At 42.0% G+C, this 17,598-nt stretch overlaps 1 protein-coding gene across 1 annotated transcript in view; it reads right to left on the reverse strand.

Annotated features, from left to right (window-relative positions):
- Window positions 1-1,041: 1,041 nt before the first annotated feature.
- Window positions 1,042-17,598, reverse strand: part of atp11a (ATPase phospholipid transporting 11A) — a 48,732-nt gene continuing 32,175 nt past the window's right edge. The window contains exons 11-31 of the mRNA XM_079263740.1: window positions 16,876-17,026; window positions 16,592-16,789; window positions 16,258-16,371; window positions 14,463-14,522; window positions 14,223-14,389; window positions 14,049-14,120; window positions 13,835-13,908; window positions 13,642-13,745; window positions 12,829-13,010; window positions 12,117-12,368; window positions 11,779-11,956; window positions 11,555-11,657; window positions 10,132-10,277; window positions 9,911-9,970; window positions 9,695-9,822; window positions 9,020-9,155; window positions 3,668-3,733; window positions 3,415-3,518; window positions 3,166-3,331; window positions 2,211-2,333; window positions 1,042-1,168 (exon numbers count right to left, since the gene is read on the reverse strand). Coding sequence (XP_079119866.1) covers window positions 2,256-2,333; window positions 3,166-3,331; window positions 3,415-3,518; window positions 3,668-3,733; window positions 9,020-9,155; window positions 9,695-9,822; window positions 9,911-9,970; window positions 10,132-10,277; window positions 11,555-11,657; window positions 11,779-11,956; window positions 12,117-12,368; window positions 12,829-13,010; window positions 13,642-13,745; window positions 13,835-13,908; window positions 14,049-14,120; window positions 14,223-14,389; window positions 14,463-14,522; window positions 16,258-16,371; window positions 16,592-16,789; window positions 16,876-17,026 — 2,539 coding nt within the window. The 3' untranslated portion in view covers window positions 1,042-1,168; window positions 2,211-2,255. The remainder of the gene's footprint in view (window positions 1,169-2,210; window positions 2,334-3,165; window positions 3,332-3,414; window positions 3,519-3,667; window positions 3,734-9,019; window positions 9,156-9,694; window positions 9,823-9,910; window positions 9,971-10,131; window positions 10,278-11,554; window positions 11,658-11,778; window positions 11,957-12,116; window positions 12,369-12,828; window positions 13,011-13,641; window positions 13,746-13,834; window positions 13,909-14,048; window positions 14,121-14,222; window positions 14,390-14,462; window positions 14,523-16,257; window positions 16,372-16,591; window positions 16,790-16,875; window positions 17,027-17,598) is intronic.

Consider the following 17,598-nt stretch of genomic DNA (forward strand, 5'->3'; position numbering starts at 1 on the left):
TTCTATTGGGACAAATTACTTAGCAACAACACATATGAGCTGAAAGGCAAAAAAGAAGAAGATATAACAGAATCACTAGCAAAAGCCTCTAGTTCTCAAACACACAGATACTTTTATGGCACCTAACACTACTCTACCTACAGGAAAGCTTTAAAGTGTTGGAAAAGAGTCGAAATTTGTTCTTTTTTCTCTTCCAGTTCAAGAAAAAGGACCAGCTGGCTTTTCCAACACCCAAGCTTCCCTCCTGTGCTACATCCATCCTTACAATGCTGTCGGATCTGACCGCAGAGTCCTACGCAGTGTTTCTGGATAAAATGTTTGCACACAGGCAACACCAGTTAGTCCTATAAAGAAGCAGGTCAGACAGAGAGGAGAGACAGACAGATGTTAGGAGTTAAAGGCAAGACAAGGAAATGTTTTGGGCAGAGATACTGAGAACAGTCATCACCATCATCATCATCATCAGCTCCATAATTCCAGTTAAAACATATCATGATCATCACCATAAACATAAATAATAAGAACTACAGTACGCTTGAGCTGCCATTAAAAGGCAGAAAAATGGAAAGGGCTTGTGCACATATTGTAATGTGAAATCACAGTTTGTTGTGACATCAACACACTGAGCCCTTTTCAAGTCGTGGTGGCTCCGTGGCTGGATTCCTCTGCAGATCTATCCCATAGTGCTTTGTGCCACACTTGACTGCCAAGTTAGGAGCAATGCAGACACCATATGAATTACCTGTCTCCAGCTCAGCACTGGAAAGCACCCAGTAACCTCTGGGCAAGTTTACTTGCACCCAATATATCTGAATCCGCTCCTTGTTCAGCTCCTCGTGGATGTTTGATCTGATATCAGATTACGAGTACATGAAAAATGAAATCTAACAAGTTAAACTGAGGTCTCAGGCCCCGCCCCGCCGTAAACATTCCCCTGCCTCGGGTGGCGGGAGCCATCGGCAAATCGGAGGAGGGGGGTGAAGGTGCAGTAGTCTGGTGCTCTTTTCCATCGTGTGAACATGATTTTCTTGTTAAAGTTTTCAGACCTTCGAGGGTTCTGGGCGTTTCTTTGGTTTTCCGAGCCTCGCCTGCCGGTCCTGGGTGGAGCGTGGAGAGACGCCAAAGGGGTAAACTCTGACAGCTGGCCCTTGTAGAGTTTATCAGCATTCTGTATAAGAGTAAAGATGGAGGGAAAACAGGTAGAAAAGAGAACATAGAGTAAAAATGGAAGGAAAAACATTTTGTGGAGTGATGCGAATGGCTCTCAGAGAACAGGAGGAGGTGAGACTGCTGTCCCAGCTGGCCAGAGCTCAACGTGATCTTTAAAGGGAATACTGTCATCTTATTTAAAGGAATGAAAAGGAAATATGACCCAATTCTGGGGCCTGGTGTGATAAAAAGGAAAAGGAAACAGCTATGTATCATGGAGTTAAAACTAAGTCCATTTTAACAGATCATTTTCTTAATCTTGATGCAACTGGCCAGCAGTGAAGACAGTCTCACCTTCACAATTCAGACAAAAATAAAGCAAATTCAAACATGTTAAAGATGCAAAACACAAGTAAAAAAAAACAAAAAACATTTGCTCAACAGAAATAAACCATGCACTTGTAAACATGAACATGCATAGACACTCAACCAGACTTGCAGTTTCTTCCGTTTCTGCAGCTATAAAAATCAGCCACTAGATGGCAGCAACTCTCCATGTCTGCATCACCAACCAGGAAACGTTATCACACAGGAAATACCTCTTACACTTACCAACACACAGTCCATCTGTTAGTTAAACATCCAAAACTGAAATCCATGAAACTGTACACCCTGGTTAATTTAACCCATCATCACACACAGAAGCGAGGTGTGTGCGTTACCGTGCTGAAGCCTTTTAGGTTTCTGTGACAGCTATTCCACCTAGTAAGGAGTCAGAGTTCTGGGAAGCCAGGGCCATCTCAAACCTTTTCATATTCCTTACATGCTGTGGACACACACACGCAAACACACATATACCTTTGGAGAAAAATGCGCTCAACAAAGCGGGCATCCGTTATGTTAAAAGACTTTTCTTTTTTCTTTTTTTTTTTTTTTTTAAACAAAAAGGCCACAATTTCACTAAATGCACACAGGCATGCATTCAAGCAAAGAAGTAACTTCATGCAAATCAACATAAAAAGGACCAGAAAAGAAAATACAGAGGAAGATGGGGTCTTTACAATGAGACAGGAGGTAAGGCAGAGGGTCACCTCCAGGGGGGCTGGTTAGAAACTGATTCTGCTGGAGGTCTGAGACAGCATAAATATGGTGGAAGGCTCGGACGCAAGGCATCGACGCTTATTCTGGAGAACCAGAGGTGGAAGGAATGGCATAGAGGAGAAGGAACAGGGAACAAAAAGGTCAGAAAGCAAAGGAGAGGGAAGAGTTAAAGCTCTGAAATTCTGTCTGATTCTTCAAAACACAACAGGAGAGTAAAAGCAGAAAGTTATTAAGCTTTCAAACAGATGCTGCAATAAACAGATAGCCTGGTTGTGACACATGATCACAAATAGCTCCACAGCTTTCAGGAGTCTGATTATTACCACAGTTATTAGGAGGCATGGAGGTCAAAAGAAGCAGCTAAAAGTTAGAAAACAGAAAGCAAATCATAATATGTTGAAAAATACTCATGTTTACATACTATTTTGCCAATTTAAATGCATCTTTAGCCACTGTAACCTCCTAATAAGCGCTTTTTTAGCAGAAGAGACACCTCAAATTATGCTTCAGAGTGACCCAGTTTTATTTTTCATAAATGAAACATTTGAGCATTAGGATATGTACAATAAGAAGGAAATAAAGGGGCACTGCACACAGGTGAAGAAGCTTACTGGATCCAACAAAGCAGGTATGTAGCCAGAGCTGGCATACATCTGCTGGGCCGCAGCCATCAGTTAGACATGTTGATTACAGTTAACACAGGGGACAGTACATTTATTCTGCAAACATCTGTAGTTTGCAGGCAAATCACAAAACACAGGAAGGATTTACCACTTGCATTTCTAAAACACTTTAAATAGTTTTAAAATGGGAAGCTTGCAAGATCTAAACACACATCCTGAGAAAAATAACACATTTTGTCTTTACATATATAAGTGTAAAGCCACCATGAATTTCTGCTTGTGATGTACCCACCTGTATCCGTTCAGTAGTGGTGGGCCACAGTGCTCTCCAGATGACCTTCTTCACCACATCTGGTAGCAAACTGGCCGTTATCAGCAGGATAATACTGAGCCAGGCTGGACCACTAGACAGCATCTGCATGAACACATAGTACATCCTCTGGTAGTTGAGGAAAGGCCTGAGGAGGACAGAAGATTAACAATTAATCCAACATTTTAAGGAAACAAAATGATATTCTTAAAATATTTCTTTAAGTCATACCAGATAATTCCACCCCACAGCAGAGAGAACACCACAAAGAACACCAGCGAGCCCCAGATGACAAAATGGTTGACCCAAGTCCAGTAATGGGTGTCTAGAGCCAACTGGAAGGCAAACAGAAAACCAAAATAATGTTCAGGTAAATTGGCCATTTTAATGAAACTTGAGGGTTTAACCAGCCTCACTTGGGTGACTGCGTGTGTTGCATATGTGCAGGCTGCAGGTGTGTGTCTGTATTCAGGTGTGACGTTACCTTGAATGTAACAGTGAAGACTAGCACGGTGAAGACAAGTGTCCCAAATGTCCAGTTTCCAAACATCTGTAGAGAACAAGTGGAGATAGCTGCTGTTTTAAATCATAATTATGCATTTTGAGTTAAATTTCACTCTGAATGACACACAGAGGGTCAAATCTGCAAGTATGCATTACATGAACAGATCTGAACGGATTCCAAAGTAAACTTCAGTAAACGCTTAAATTGAAAAATAAGGGGCAACTCATTAACAATATCCTGTAGAAACCTTTGTGAAGCTGTTACGAGGAACTTCAATTCACATTTTCAATAAGGAATCAATCAATCAAACAGATGGCAGGGTACTCAGTTTGCAACATTCAGGTGAACAGCAGATTTTCTGATGAATGATGGATGGAAACAAGTGAGATGAATGTAACTAAATACCCGAAACACTACCATCACTTTCATTCTTCTAATGAAAACATTATGAAACAGTCAATGACTAACTAAAAATCTGTAAGAATCAAAATGAAAGCAGAGCAACATGGTGCAGGTTGTCCTGCTAACGTTAACTCATTGGACATTATTATAAGTAAGGATTAAACAGTAAGGAGTCGTGCATTATAAGGTTTTAATGTACTACGGGAGTCTATAATACCTCTGCAAAATGCATTTAAACAGTGTAATGCATGGATCTGGACAGTTTAATCTGCTTATACCATGGTACCACACAGAAAAAATTATATAACTAATGTTTATTTCTTTTTACAAAACTTGCTAAATATGCTAAAGTACAGGAACTATTTCATGTTGGCCTCGTAGGACTTTTTATGGTGATCCAGCTACAGCACATTTTTCTCATTCACCTGTCAAAAACCACCTGATCTGAAGCAGTTGATTGTTGCGTTGCTATTATGACGCCCATAGCAGAGTGATATAGCAGTGATTTAACTTGCCGAAATACGTTAGGGTATTTACAAAAATACACGCACGCCAGTTGACATTAGTATTCTCACTGACCATGGTATCATCCAAGTTATATGCAGTTAACATAGAAATAATTGCCTTAACATTCTTCCTGAGCTGCCACCTTGTTATGGTGGAGGGGTTTGTGTTTCCTGAATATCCTAGCAGCGCCCATGACAAACAGGTGTCTAGGGGAGGGACCAGACTAAGTGCGACTCAGAGACCCCCATGATAATGACGACCATTGACAGAAGTGCTTCCTTGCCTGGACGCGGGTCACCGGGGCCCCCTCTGGAGCCAGGCCCGGGGATGGGTCACGAGAGCGAGCATCTGGTGACCGGGCCTTCACTCATGGGGCCAAGTCGGGCTTAGCCTGAAAGGGTTACACATGCCCCACCTCCCGTGGGCTCAACATCTGTGGAAGGAGCCATGGGGGTCGGGTGCAATGTGAGCTGGGCGGTGGCAAGAGGCAGCGACCCTGGCGGTCTGATCCTCGGCTGCAGAAACTGGCTCTAGGGATGTGGACCACCATCCGGCGACTCAGGAGGGGGAAGCAGTACTGCGTCAACACTGTGTACAGAGTGGATGGAGAGCTGCTGACCTCAACTCAGGACGTTGTGGGTCAGTGGAGGGAATACTTTGAAGACCTCCTCAATCCTACCAACACGGGTTCCGAAAATGAAGCAGAGCTGGGGGACTTGGGGGTAGACTCTCCAACTCTGGGGCTGAAGTTAAAAAGTTCCTTGGTGGCAAGGCCCCGGGGGTAGATGAGATTCGCCCAGAATTTCTTTAAGGCTCTGGATGCTGTGGGTCTTTCCTGGCTAACACGTCTCTGCAGCATCACGGGGACATCGGGGACAGTGCCTCTGGACTGGTAGACTGGGGCGGTGGTGCTCCAACTACAGAGGGATCACACCCCTCAGCCAACCCTGGAAAGGTGTATTCAGGGGTTCTGGAGAGGAGGGTCCGTCAGGTAGTCAATTGAGGAGGAGAAGTGTGGTTTTCATCCTGGTTGGGGAACAGTGGACCAGCTCTATTCCCTCTTTGGGGTCCTTGAGGGAGCATGGGAGTTTGCCCAGCCAGTCTATACGTGCTTTGTGGACTTGGAGAAGGCGTTCAACTGTGTCTCCCGGGGGTTCCGTTGTGGGGTACTCAGGGAGTATGGGGTACCAGACCCCCTTGTACGAGCTGTCCGGTCCCTGAAAAATGAGGTGAGCCAGAAGGCAAAGCTCTCGATTTACCTGTCTATTTCTGCTCCTACCCTCATCTATGGTCATGAGGTGTGGGTCATGACCAAAAGAATGAGATCTCGCATACAGGTGGCTGAAATGAGTTTCCTCCGCAGGGTGGCTGGGCTCTCCCTTAGAGATAGGGTGAGAAGCTAGGTCATCCGGGAGGGGCTCAGAGTAGAGCCGCTGCTCCTCCGCATCGAGAGGAACCAGTTGAAGTGGCTCGGGCATCTGGTCAGGATGCCTCCTGGACGCCTCCCTGGTGAGGTGTTCCAGGCACGTCCTGGAGGGATTATATCTCTTGGCTGGCCTGGGAACGTTTTGGGATCCCCCCCCCCCCCCGCAGAGTTGGCAGATGTGCCTGGGGAGAGGGCTTTTCCTGCTTAGACTGCTGCTGTCCCCGCAACCCGACCACGGACAAGCGGCGGAGAATGGATGGATGGATGGGCTTAACAGGAACACTACTGGTTATTTGGAGCTTTACAAAGGATACCTCTAGAAAAAGCTCATAAAATTTGTATGCCTAATCAGATTGGATATATTGATGTAATCTGAAGTTCAATGTGCAACGTCCATCTAATGTGTTTATGAACACAGAAGAGGATAAATCAGTACTCTGCTGGTCTTATTAGGTTGAAAAAAAGCTACCTAGAGAAGTATATATGTTGCTAAAGAATGAAAAAATTGGACGTACCGTTGAATGAGAACAAATCTATTTGATTGTTGGTGAAAAAAACTCACCTTCTGAGCACTTCTGACTTGACAGTTAATGTTGTCTTATTAACAATGATGTGAAAAATCTAATGATGACTAATACTTTTTACTTGCAAACTACATAAAAAACTACATTAAAAAAACTACTACTAAAAATAGGCATGCAAGCAAACGATCAAGCCCAGAAAATCCTCCAAAATATTATAAATGGACTCTTTTACCTTATTGAAGATCATGTAAAACTGTTTTTTGGGGTTTGTTTTCTATCTACTATTCTTTACAAAAGCAAATGGTACAATGAAACCAAATTATCATGTTTACAGTGTTTCAGATGTCCCTTTAACTCCAAAGTTCAATCTATTTCCCACCATCTTTTTCGCATCCACCTTGAGACCTCATTTTTTACCAATAATCCTATAAAAAAGCAGAATGTTCCAGGGAGTAACCACAAATCTGACAGTGATACTCATATCTACGACAAACGCCATCTGCTACAGGAGAATTAGATTTGAAAGATGGATAAATATCTCAAATATCATCTAATGGAGGAGTAGGAAGGTTTTTCTTTTTAGTGCTCATTCATCCCCTGCTTGTAGATGAGCTCACATTGGAAACTGCCACAGACTTACAAGGTCACTAACAACTGCACGCATGAGCATGGCTACAAGGAGAGACCGGTCACTACACAAAAGCCTATGGTTAATGTGTCTACAAGCATAAAGGGCTGGACAATGAGATGAAAGTGAAGGACAGTCTACACCAGTCTGTGTGATGGTGACAAAACAGGAAACTGGAGAGTGAAACTAGGGAGAGATGAAAGAGGGAGACAGGGACAGGCTTACCATCTGTGTGTTGGTTGTCATTAGCTGGGAGGAGGAAAGAGAAGCAAAAAGAAAAAGCAACACAAAGGTAAGAGGATAGGAAGAAAAAGCATATGGCAAGAAGAAAATCATAAAATAAACAGTTTTGGTGGTTGGACAACAGAATAAAATAGATGAAAAATAAAAAAACTGAGAATAGCATCGCTTGAAAAAAGTCAAAGCAAACCAGTCGAGAACACAGAGGAGGATGGTGTAAAACCTGCCATGCTGTCAAGTATTACAAGTGTTTTGGATTAGATTTTCAGGTTTTATTTACAACCATTCACTACAGCCACTGCTTTTCGCTTAGATTTCCTTTTTGCTGCTATATTCTCCAGGAACGGACTTAAAGGATATTCCAGTTTTGGGAGTGACTTTTGACCAGAATCTGTGCTTCGATTCACATCTTCTTTCACCCATTTAACCAAAACATCCAGTCTCAGAGCGAAGCTGCTGCTCCATGCGTTTGTTACTTTAAAATTGAACCACTGGGATTCCTTATTATCTGGCTGTCCTAAAAAAATGCCTTCAGCTGTTCCAAAAAGCCTACAATGAGGGGTCTCATGAGAATGATATAGTCCCATGTAGCCTCTCTTCGGGATAGAATTTAAAATTCTTATTTTCACTTCTAAAGCCCTCCATGACCGAGCGTCATTTCGCTCTTAGTCTGCAGGTTCACTTGTGGCTCCCTGAAGCAGAACATTTGGCTATCAGTCCCCTCTGTGAAGAACTAGTTACCAGTTCAGTAAACAGACTTTACTTTTATGATGAGGCTGCAAACTTCGACGTCTGATACAGCTTATAGTTAGGGCTGGCATGGTGGCCAGCCTTCTGTTTATGCTGCTAAAAGCTTAGACTGCTGGACGTCCCAAGATGCACTCAGCACTTCCCTCCATTTCTTTACTTTTTTTTTCTCTATGTATGAATATATAAAAATATTATTGTTATTATTGATTTTTCCCCTTCCACAGTCACCCACCACCATGTAGCTCAGTTATAATCTTTTGAAAAAACAAAATAATTGGACAAGTGTGAATCATAAAATGGATTTGTTTTAATTGGATTATAACTAGACTAGAGTAAATTACTTTGAATTGGACTGTTAAGGTGCCTTGAGATGAATTTCTTGCCAAATGATAATATACAAATGAAGCAGAGCTGAACTGAACTGAATTAAAATACAATTAACTAACATGTGGGACAATTTGGCAAACTATCTACAGGTGTAATCATGACACTTATAAACGTAAAGTAAGTGCTATCAAATGAGCTTTAGGTATAGTATGTGACCTTACTGCATATTACAACCCATTAGCCTGAACTGATCTGTTAAAAAGAGAGAAAAAACCAATTACATTTATTTTTAACTCACAAAGCAACAAGTTAGACTGAAACACTGAGGTCAAAGTTGAGACTAAACACATAAAAAACCTCCCCAAGAGGCTGAAAAACATAGATGAAAAGCAGCAAATTATGAGTGGGATTTGCAGAAGAAAGATACATCCTACAGTTACATAAAATACTTGCAAATATGTGCTAAAATATTATTTTCAAAGACCCTGAATAAGTTAAAACAGCCATCACAGATAGAATACAGTTACCTGTCCATTGCTGGTGAAGGTGGTGTTATCAAACAGGAAGTAAGCACCGAAGAACATCACAACGGCGTCATACACACCCAGGACAGTCCAATATATGAAGATGGGCCATCGCAGCAAAGAGTTCTTGGCGATATCTCTGTAAAGATGAACAAAACTCAATATCATTGTCCAATTTGCTACATTTTAAAGGCAGTTTAACCACACATGTAATTTATATAGTGACTTGCTGTAACTGAATTAACAAGTTATTTCTGCTGGTTACACTATGACACACAAATAATAATCAAAACAGACAAAAAACCAAATTAAGGTCTTTTGCGGCCTGATTTTGGGTATAATTCTGGTTTTACTCATATGACAAGTTAACTGGAGACTTTAATAATGGCTGAAAGATTCAGAAAAACAACAATAAATATGCCATTTTGCTTGTCCATCCTGTGCATGCTAGAACAGTAAGTAAGTATGTGGCTGTGCTGCTCAACAGGGAAACAAAAGCTTCATTATGAGCTGCAGTGAATTGAATCACTGAAACATTCAGAGAATTTGTCTGATTCCAAATTTGTGTCATGCGACTGTTTCAGAGGAATATTAGCTAATCTAGTGGCAGCAATGACTTCCACAGTCGTATCAATTATCTCTGCATTTATCCGACCAGAACTTCATACAGACACTAACTTATAGAGAGACGGGTCCTTTTTCAGGATGTCCATATTAATGTGCTGCTCCATGAGACTATAGAGTAGGATGGGCAGTGAGGTGAAGCTGATGTTGTACAGAGTCAGGTAGGCGGTGTCGTAGAGTGGCTGGGGTTGAGGATAGAGAGCAGCGTTAGTCTTTTCATTTAGTTATTTGCCTTTTTCATGGCTGCCAAATGACTCTGTTTGTCTGTACCTGTTGTGAGAAGCCACAGAAAAACTGGTAGAGAAACTGGGGGAAGATGAAACAGACATTCTGGAAAGAGAAAGAGGAAACAAAAGACAAAGTTTGGTCTGATTGAATACAAAACAGTTTTAGTTCACCTTTCTCTCCTGGAAAACTAAACTGACAAAGAGACTTGATTCAGTCGACAATGCCAACACGCTGCTGTACATGACACGATCAGGCTGATTCACCTTATAGAAGAAGTATTGCACAAGCTCAGAAATGCGTATGTAGTAATAGTGTCCATGAACCAGCAGCATCTTCTTGAGGTGTTTGAACTTTGGGATGGCGTAGTCACTGTTTCTCACTGCCTGACGACCCTCCTTACCCATAATACCTGGACACATTAAAAAAGAGAGAAGGCGTCATCAGATTAATGCTCTTTATTCTTTTAGATTATCTGTGGAGATATCTGTTAGATGACTGAAAGCTAAATATCTCAGGTAAATATAGGTTTCCTTAGCCACATATATGTGCTTACGTGCAACATGGCTTTTCTGTAGGTGAATTTTTTAACAAAAAAAAACAAAAACAAAAAAAAACAACACCTTCAGCATTTGTTGTCACTAAACTATCAACGGAAAGCTAATACTCCACACATACCCATAAAAAGTCATAGCAACAGCACACATGAATCTTGTGGCAACCATAAACTGTATATAAAGAGATGGATGGAGCCTCCGTGACGTCACCTGTAGGTTTCTGAAGAGCTGAAATGAAGCTCAGTGGGCGGTTCCTATCATCGCCATGTTGGCAGCGTCATGCGCGTCGTCTCGCCCGGAAAATACAAAAATGGGCAAAGAGGTGGAGCTGAGAGGGGAGCCGTGAGCGTCATGGTGGATGATTGACATCGAGCGAACTCAGAGCTTTCTGTAGGTAAAAGTTAATTAAGCTAACCCCGAGATAACAGGAGCTAACCAGCTAACGGAGGTAAGCGGGCTAAAGCTAAGTCACGTTGTTAACCGGCAAAAAACTGCAGTTGTTCTACATTCTTCTGACTTCAAGCCGGATATCGGTACCTGTCAATCAAAAGGACCGGCCCCTAAATATGCTGAACTCTGAGATTAAATTACTTTAAAACAGGCGAGTTAGAAAAAAATTCACTCCCCCCACAGTTGCCATGAAGGTAAACCTGACCTATTAAACCTAAAATGGATTTTTGAACCAGGCTGTAAACATGTTTATTTCTGCCGTGAAGTTGGCTTTTTAACATGAGAGTCTACGGGGATTTGCCCTGTTTTGCAGTCAGCCCCTAGTGAATGAAGGGGGAACTGCAGTTTTATGCACTTCCACATAGGCTTCACTTTTAACCGCCGGAGGCTGCCGCTTGGTGGCAACTGAGCAAACAAGCGAGAGCTGCTTGTGAAGTCTGTAGCACTGCAGGAATTTTCTCTATGCAGGAATCTTAGAAAGTCTGTGTTTTTTTTTTCTTTTCTAGGTCTTTCTCTCCTTTACTGATGGACCACAAGGCCAGGCCACTTGGATGCTTGTTATGGGCAGCGTGTGACCTGTTGTTCTGCCACATTAACACACTGGATGGACATTAACTGCTTGCACTTCTTGCTGTTTAATCTTGAGTTTGTGGAACTTAAGTCGAGGTGCCAAAATACTAACCAATGCCGACATGGGCCTCTAAGATCATGCTAACATCATTTGCGCCATCTCCGATAGCCAGTGTGATTGGGTGCTCTTCAGATACTTTGATCATCTTGACAATCTGAAAATATAAAAGAGAATCTAAATAATTAACACATCACTGAAAACATCAACATCTTCAAATTTTTGATTGACATTCAACGTTACAAAATGTTTCTGTAAACGACAGACAGTTTTTCCACCTGTGCTTTCTGAAGTGGCGCCATACGGCAGCAGAGCACCGCACTGCAGTTGCGACAGATATCCAGGAAGATCTCTTTGTAATTCCCTGAGTTTGAATCCTCCTGGATGGGCCTCATCACCGCAGAGAGGGTGGCTCCGTCGATTATCAGGCCATAGTCGGCGTAGTCGCCTGACAAACTGAGCACGCACACAATCCAATCAGTCCATGCAGCCAGAATACAATTACTTTGCTTTAATGCTTTAAAACCGAAAGTAAAAACAAAACATTTGTGTTTTACTTTTATATTTATGATATAATATCTTTCTTTTCAGCAAGCCACTAATCAGAAAGTCGTACTTAGAGCAGGCGTCCCGCGTCATGCCTCCGTACTGCCTGCGGACAATCTTCCTCAGGTCAAACAGGACGTCGTTAAGGCTCTGCTCCTCTGTGCGCTTGGTGGTCAGCTCCAGAATTTGCGTGTCACGGCGAAACAGCTTGCTGGCGTAGCAGGTCGCAGCCGCCGTCTCCATCTTATCTCCAGTCAGCACCCACACTTTCATGCCAGCTTTGTGAAGGGACTCGATGGTGTCTGCCGCTTTGTCCTGCAGCCTGTTGGGGAGGGAGAACACAGACACGGAGAGAGGAGGGAGAAGCATTTATTAGACACAATAAATCAAACTGTTTGTTCTTTTATTTCGCAGCTAAAGAAACTTGTGTAGTAATCGACCTGTCGGTCGCTTTCTCTTTGTGCAGAATGAGTTAACTTGACCCTGGTTAACATCTGTACTATAACTGCCTTTGGTGCCGTGTGTCTAATTAAAGGGTTGAAATGCTTGTCGCCTGAAAACTGGAGCAGCACATTTCCTGGCAGCAACACACATATTTGCAGTTCAGGGTTGTTTGGGGTGCAGAAAAATCAAGATGCATGTACAAACAAGTTGAAAAAGTATTTAAATAGGACATTTTGTAACAACAAGGCTAATTAAATGCTTCCATTTCCAGCATGCAATATAAAGTGTGACTGACTATGGGGGCAGCGGCACTGCTAAATGTTTTCACATAAAGATACCTGTCCTCCACAGCAGTGGCTCCCAGCAGTATGAGGTCTGTTTCAATGAGGTCATAAGCCTCCGCCAGCCGTTTGTCTCTGTCCTGTAGAGCCAATTTGGCGCCGCTCAGCAGATGGCAAACCTGCTGGTACTGTTCTGAGCTCAGAGGCCGATAAGCCACACAAAGTGTCCTCAGACCCTCCTAGAAGAAAACAGGTATTCACACACACACACACAGCAGATATAACTGAGCAGCATTATTTGTGAGAGTCAGGGCTTAGAGTGGGAATCAGCAGCGTGGGAGCATCTCACTAGTACAAAACCCACCACACATTTTTTTCCATTTCCACTTAAAGCTACGATTTTTCTGCAAGTGAGGTCTCCCTGACCTGGTTTTCACTGCAAGTTCAGTTACCTTTATCTAGTTCAATGTGTTAAACTAGCTCTTTGCTTTCGTTTTGCAGAGCTAATTCAGCTGCAGCTGGTCTTACGTTTCCCGCAGGAAGTCTTTCTAATCAAATGTTGGTTTAAAAACAAGGAGGTGTGTTTTCTGTCCTTTCACACATGATGGGAAAGAACTACAGCAATAAAAACAACACCTTTTTCCCACACTGTATTCTCCATGGACCAACTTTTGCTCAGCTGTTTGATAGAGGTGAGCTATGCTCCACTGATCAACTTCCTGTGGTAACCAAGGAAACCATGGTCAGGCTCTGTAACTGTGGAAACCACTGAGATGATATGAACCTTTGAAACATAAGAAAAAAAAAAGCCTTCCTGCTGTCGTCTGGGTCTGTAAGAATGAGTAAGGCTGTATATGTGTGTGTTCTCACCACAGCGTTGTGCTCCACCCGAGCTTTGACCTGCTCCACCTTGCCTGAGATAACTCTGGGGAAAATGGAGGAGTCGGCGCCTTTACAGAACAGATACACCTCACCTGCAAACACATAGATGGAAAGCAGAAAAGTGTTGAAACGACTGAACGCGTGCAAGTTTGAAGGAAATTGACCATTTCTTGTGTGTTACCAGAGCGGGCCCTGACAATGACGCTCATCCTCCGTCTGACAGAGTCAAAAGTCAAAACTTCTAGTAGCTCAAATCTGGGAAAAAAAGATAAAAAAAAAATAAAACATTACACAGTTTAGATTATTATGTATCTGCCCTTTAGGTAGAATTAGGATCAAAAGGTGTTTTTTTTCCCGGAGGCTTATAAAAATAACAGCATTGTTTAAAAGGTCACCTCTCGATCTGATCCTCCCTATTCAAGATTTCCATCTGACCGTCCTTGAGTCTTAGGTAGGTGAAACCAAGCCTGCAGAACAGAGCAAAATGACAAAATTCAGAATACAGTGAGCTATAAAAGCTGAAATGTCGTGTGTTTGTGTGTGTGTGTGTGTGTGTGTGCGTGCTCCACCTCTTCATCCCCTCCACCAGAGCCACCTCATCTGGAGATGAGGAGATGTAGAAGGAGGTGGACTTTCCCTGATGGATGCCGTGCTTGATCCCATCGACTGTCTCCTCCTCTTTCACCTGCACCGTGTGGCAAAGACACAGTGCACGGAAAAACAGCTCCTCACGCACCTGTGATGAATGACCAACACTGTTATTCTCACGTGTGTGAACATGCACAAACCATCAGAGGGGGTAAGCTCACCCTGGCATCAGGCCCCGGTGACGTATCGATCATGTCCATGCCGGCTGCACCAGGCATTACCTACAACAACAACACCAGTCTGTTAAAGACCAACGTTCATCCAGAAAAAAAGCTTTAATGGATTAATCCCCTTCCATAGTGGAGACTGTGGTCCAGCTCCAGTCCTCGAGGACCATAATCCTGCAGGTTTTCCATGCATCCCTGCTCCAACACACCTGACTCAAATGAATCAGTCATTGGTCAGGACTTCATTAGCTGCTGGATCTATTTAATGATCAGGTTTGTTGGAACAGAGATGAATCAAAAACCTGCAGGACAGCGGCCCACGAGGTCCCACTTTGGACAAGCCTGCTCTGTTAGTTACTGGGAAAAGTTGGGGAATTACTGGTGGAAACAGTTTGCCGATGTTCAGTAAAGTTCTCCCTTTGCCTGTGGAAACGGGGCACTTCACCACATCTAAATATTAAATGGTGCCCACTAGTGATGAGTGGGTCGCTTTATTCCGACTCCACAGGTGTAAAATAATCTCCAGGACCCGCCCATCCCTGTTGTCATTAAATACAGCATAAATGTGTAACTAAAGGGTGATTTTATTTGGCTTATATGCTTAAGAACGGAGTGAAACTGGCAGGTGGCAACGACAAATGACACACGTTCCCACTGTGTATTTAATCACCCACCCCAATATTACAGTGAAAATTTCTTGACCCGACCTACAGGAAACCCACGGGACCCACAGGTTACCGGTCAGCCCACACATCAGCAGTCCACACATATAACACCTCTTAACCTTCTCTAGGTTCTACAAAGCACAGACGGACAATCATACATCACTTCTTATTAGATATAAAAACTCCATACACAGCACATCTATCACTTCTTCTCTACATTCACACACACCTATATGAAAGGCGTGGATGACCTGTCCACCTGCTGAGTCATGATTTCACATCATTTTGAAGAACCACTGTCAACTCCATAATTACATCAGATTTGTTTCCTGTTTCTATTCATTTCATGCTTCTTAACAACCGTCCGTACGACTGATTGCTTAGATTTTTTTATGCAACCTTAAAAGCACATTTCCTAACTCTGTTTAACAGAGCAGACCTGGTAAAGCCTGCTTTAGGCACAACACGAGTTACTTGCTGCTTATATTCTCTCACCATTTTATTTTTTTTTTGCACATCATTTTTCTTTTAATTAATTTTTCACTTCCTTATTTAAATTTCCTCTTTATCGTATTCTTCCTATTTCATATGCTTTTGTTGCTTTGTTTACTCATTTCGGTCACTGTTTGTGCCAACGCCTGCAGCTGCAACCCCTAATTTCCCAGCTTTGGGATCAATACAAGTATCTATCCATCTATCTATCTATCCATAAGTGGCTATCATATTACAATTTGTTTTAATAGTGTATCCACTTAACATTCTCCCATACAGTCATAAATATGTCATAAATAAAAAATAAAAAAAAATAGAGGTTGAGATGCTGCCTTCTTTATTATTAAAGTTATTTATTAGCAAAATGAATACTTTTTAACAATGGTGAAGGGTAACATGACATCCTGTCAGCCACAATTAGATTTCCACGCATTAATCCTAGTAACACTGATCCTACACAACGTCTGTGTCAGACAGTTAATGCAACTCCGGGGTTACAGCAGCTGTCAGTGCCCTTGCAAAAAAGTGTGAAAACATAGAAGAGAACCACAACAAAAATGTAAAAACAGAAAGCAACACCACCGATTATTCAGTCACATAGAGAAATAGGATTAAATTTGTCACGATGTTACCTGTCCATTACAGATTGCGTGAGGAACATAAACGTGCCCATCCACACAGCACTCAATGAACTCCATATTGTTTTCCGTCAAAGTCCCGGTCTTGTCTGTAAATACATATTCCACCTGAAAGAAAAGAATTCATGAGTTTCTGATTTTAATGTAAAATAAAAAAAATTCTTCCAGTTTAATTCTAAATTATTCACTAATATATTTAAGGATTCAATTCTTTATAAGTAATTATTTCATTATATTATTCTTTAAGTCACTTTATAAGTTCTTCTTTTTAACTAAATTTATTTTGTGTATGACAGAAGTCATTGTAATGCATCCAACAGTCTGCTACCTGCCCCAGTTCCTCATTGAGGTCTGACGTGTTGACCACAGCTCTTTCCCCCAGCTCCTCATCAAACATCTCATCATCCCACATCATGAAATAAGAACCCAGAAACTTCTGCATCTCCACGGTGACATACATAGAGACCGGGATGATGTAGTTGAAAAGAACCATGAAGGCCAAGAAGTCTGTGAAGGCCCTGATCAGCTGAAAGGGTGACAACAAAGAAGTAAGACACTGTAAAGAAAAGGATGGAGACATTTCTATGTTCAGGTTTGAGTAAAGTAACGTACAATGTGTCTCTGCCTCTCGCTTTCCATCCTCTCGTTGTACCAGGGCTCGTCTCTGTTGGGATCAGCCTGCCACACATATTTCAGTGCCGTGTTGATGATAGCTTTGCTGATAAGGATGCACAGGTAAACCACCAGGTAAGCATTCATTGACCTACAGAGGGAGAAAACAATTAGCTGTCTAGACATTTATCTATAAATATTGTGTTTTGAGCAATGATAACAAAATTTTACTTTGAGAAGAAATGACAACGTTGTAAATAAGTTTAAAAAGAATTGTGCAAAATGCAATAAACGGCAGCAGGATTGGCATATTTTTTAGAGACAATTGCAGACTGGACGATTGTAATGCAAATATCAGCCACTTTGTAGACACTAGTAAAAGCACATTATTGCTGAAGTATAACAAAAATGTAGATCATCATCACACACACACAATGTACAAAAAGCGATTTCTTGGAAAACATTATACACTTACATTGGAGAATATACTCAGTGACAAGACTTTCACCCTGAGCCAAGACAATTTTGGTAGAAGAAATGCAAAAGCCAACTAGGTAATCCTGCACACACAGTAACCAAGTGAAAAATATAATCCACCTACAGTCAGTTATTTCTACAAGCCATCTGGATACAAGCGTCTGTAAACACCAGATGGAAGTAAAATTTATTCAGTCATTACAACGACGCAGACTCTCAATCAGAGAATAAATGAAGATATGTGAA

The sequence above is a fragment of the Telmatherina bonti genome, assembly GCF_933228915.1.
Source record: "Telmatherina bonti genome assembly, chromosome: 24".
NCBI lineage: Eukaryota > Metazoa > Chordata > Actinopteri > Atheriniformes > Telmatherinidae > Telmatherina > Telmatherina bonti.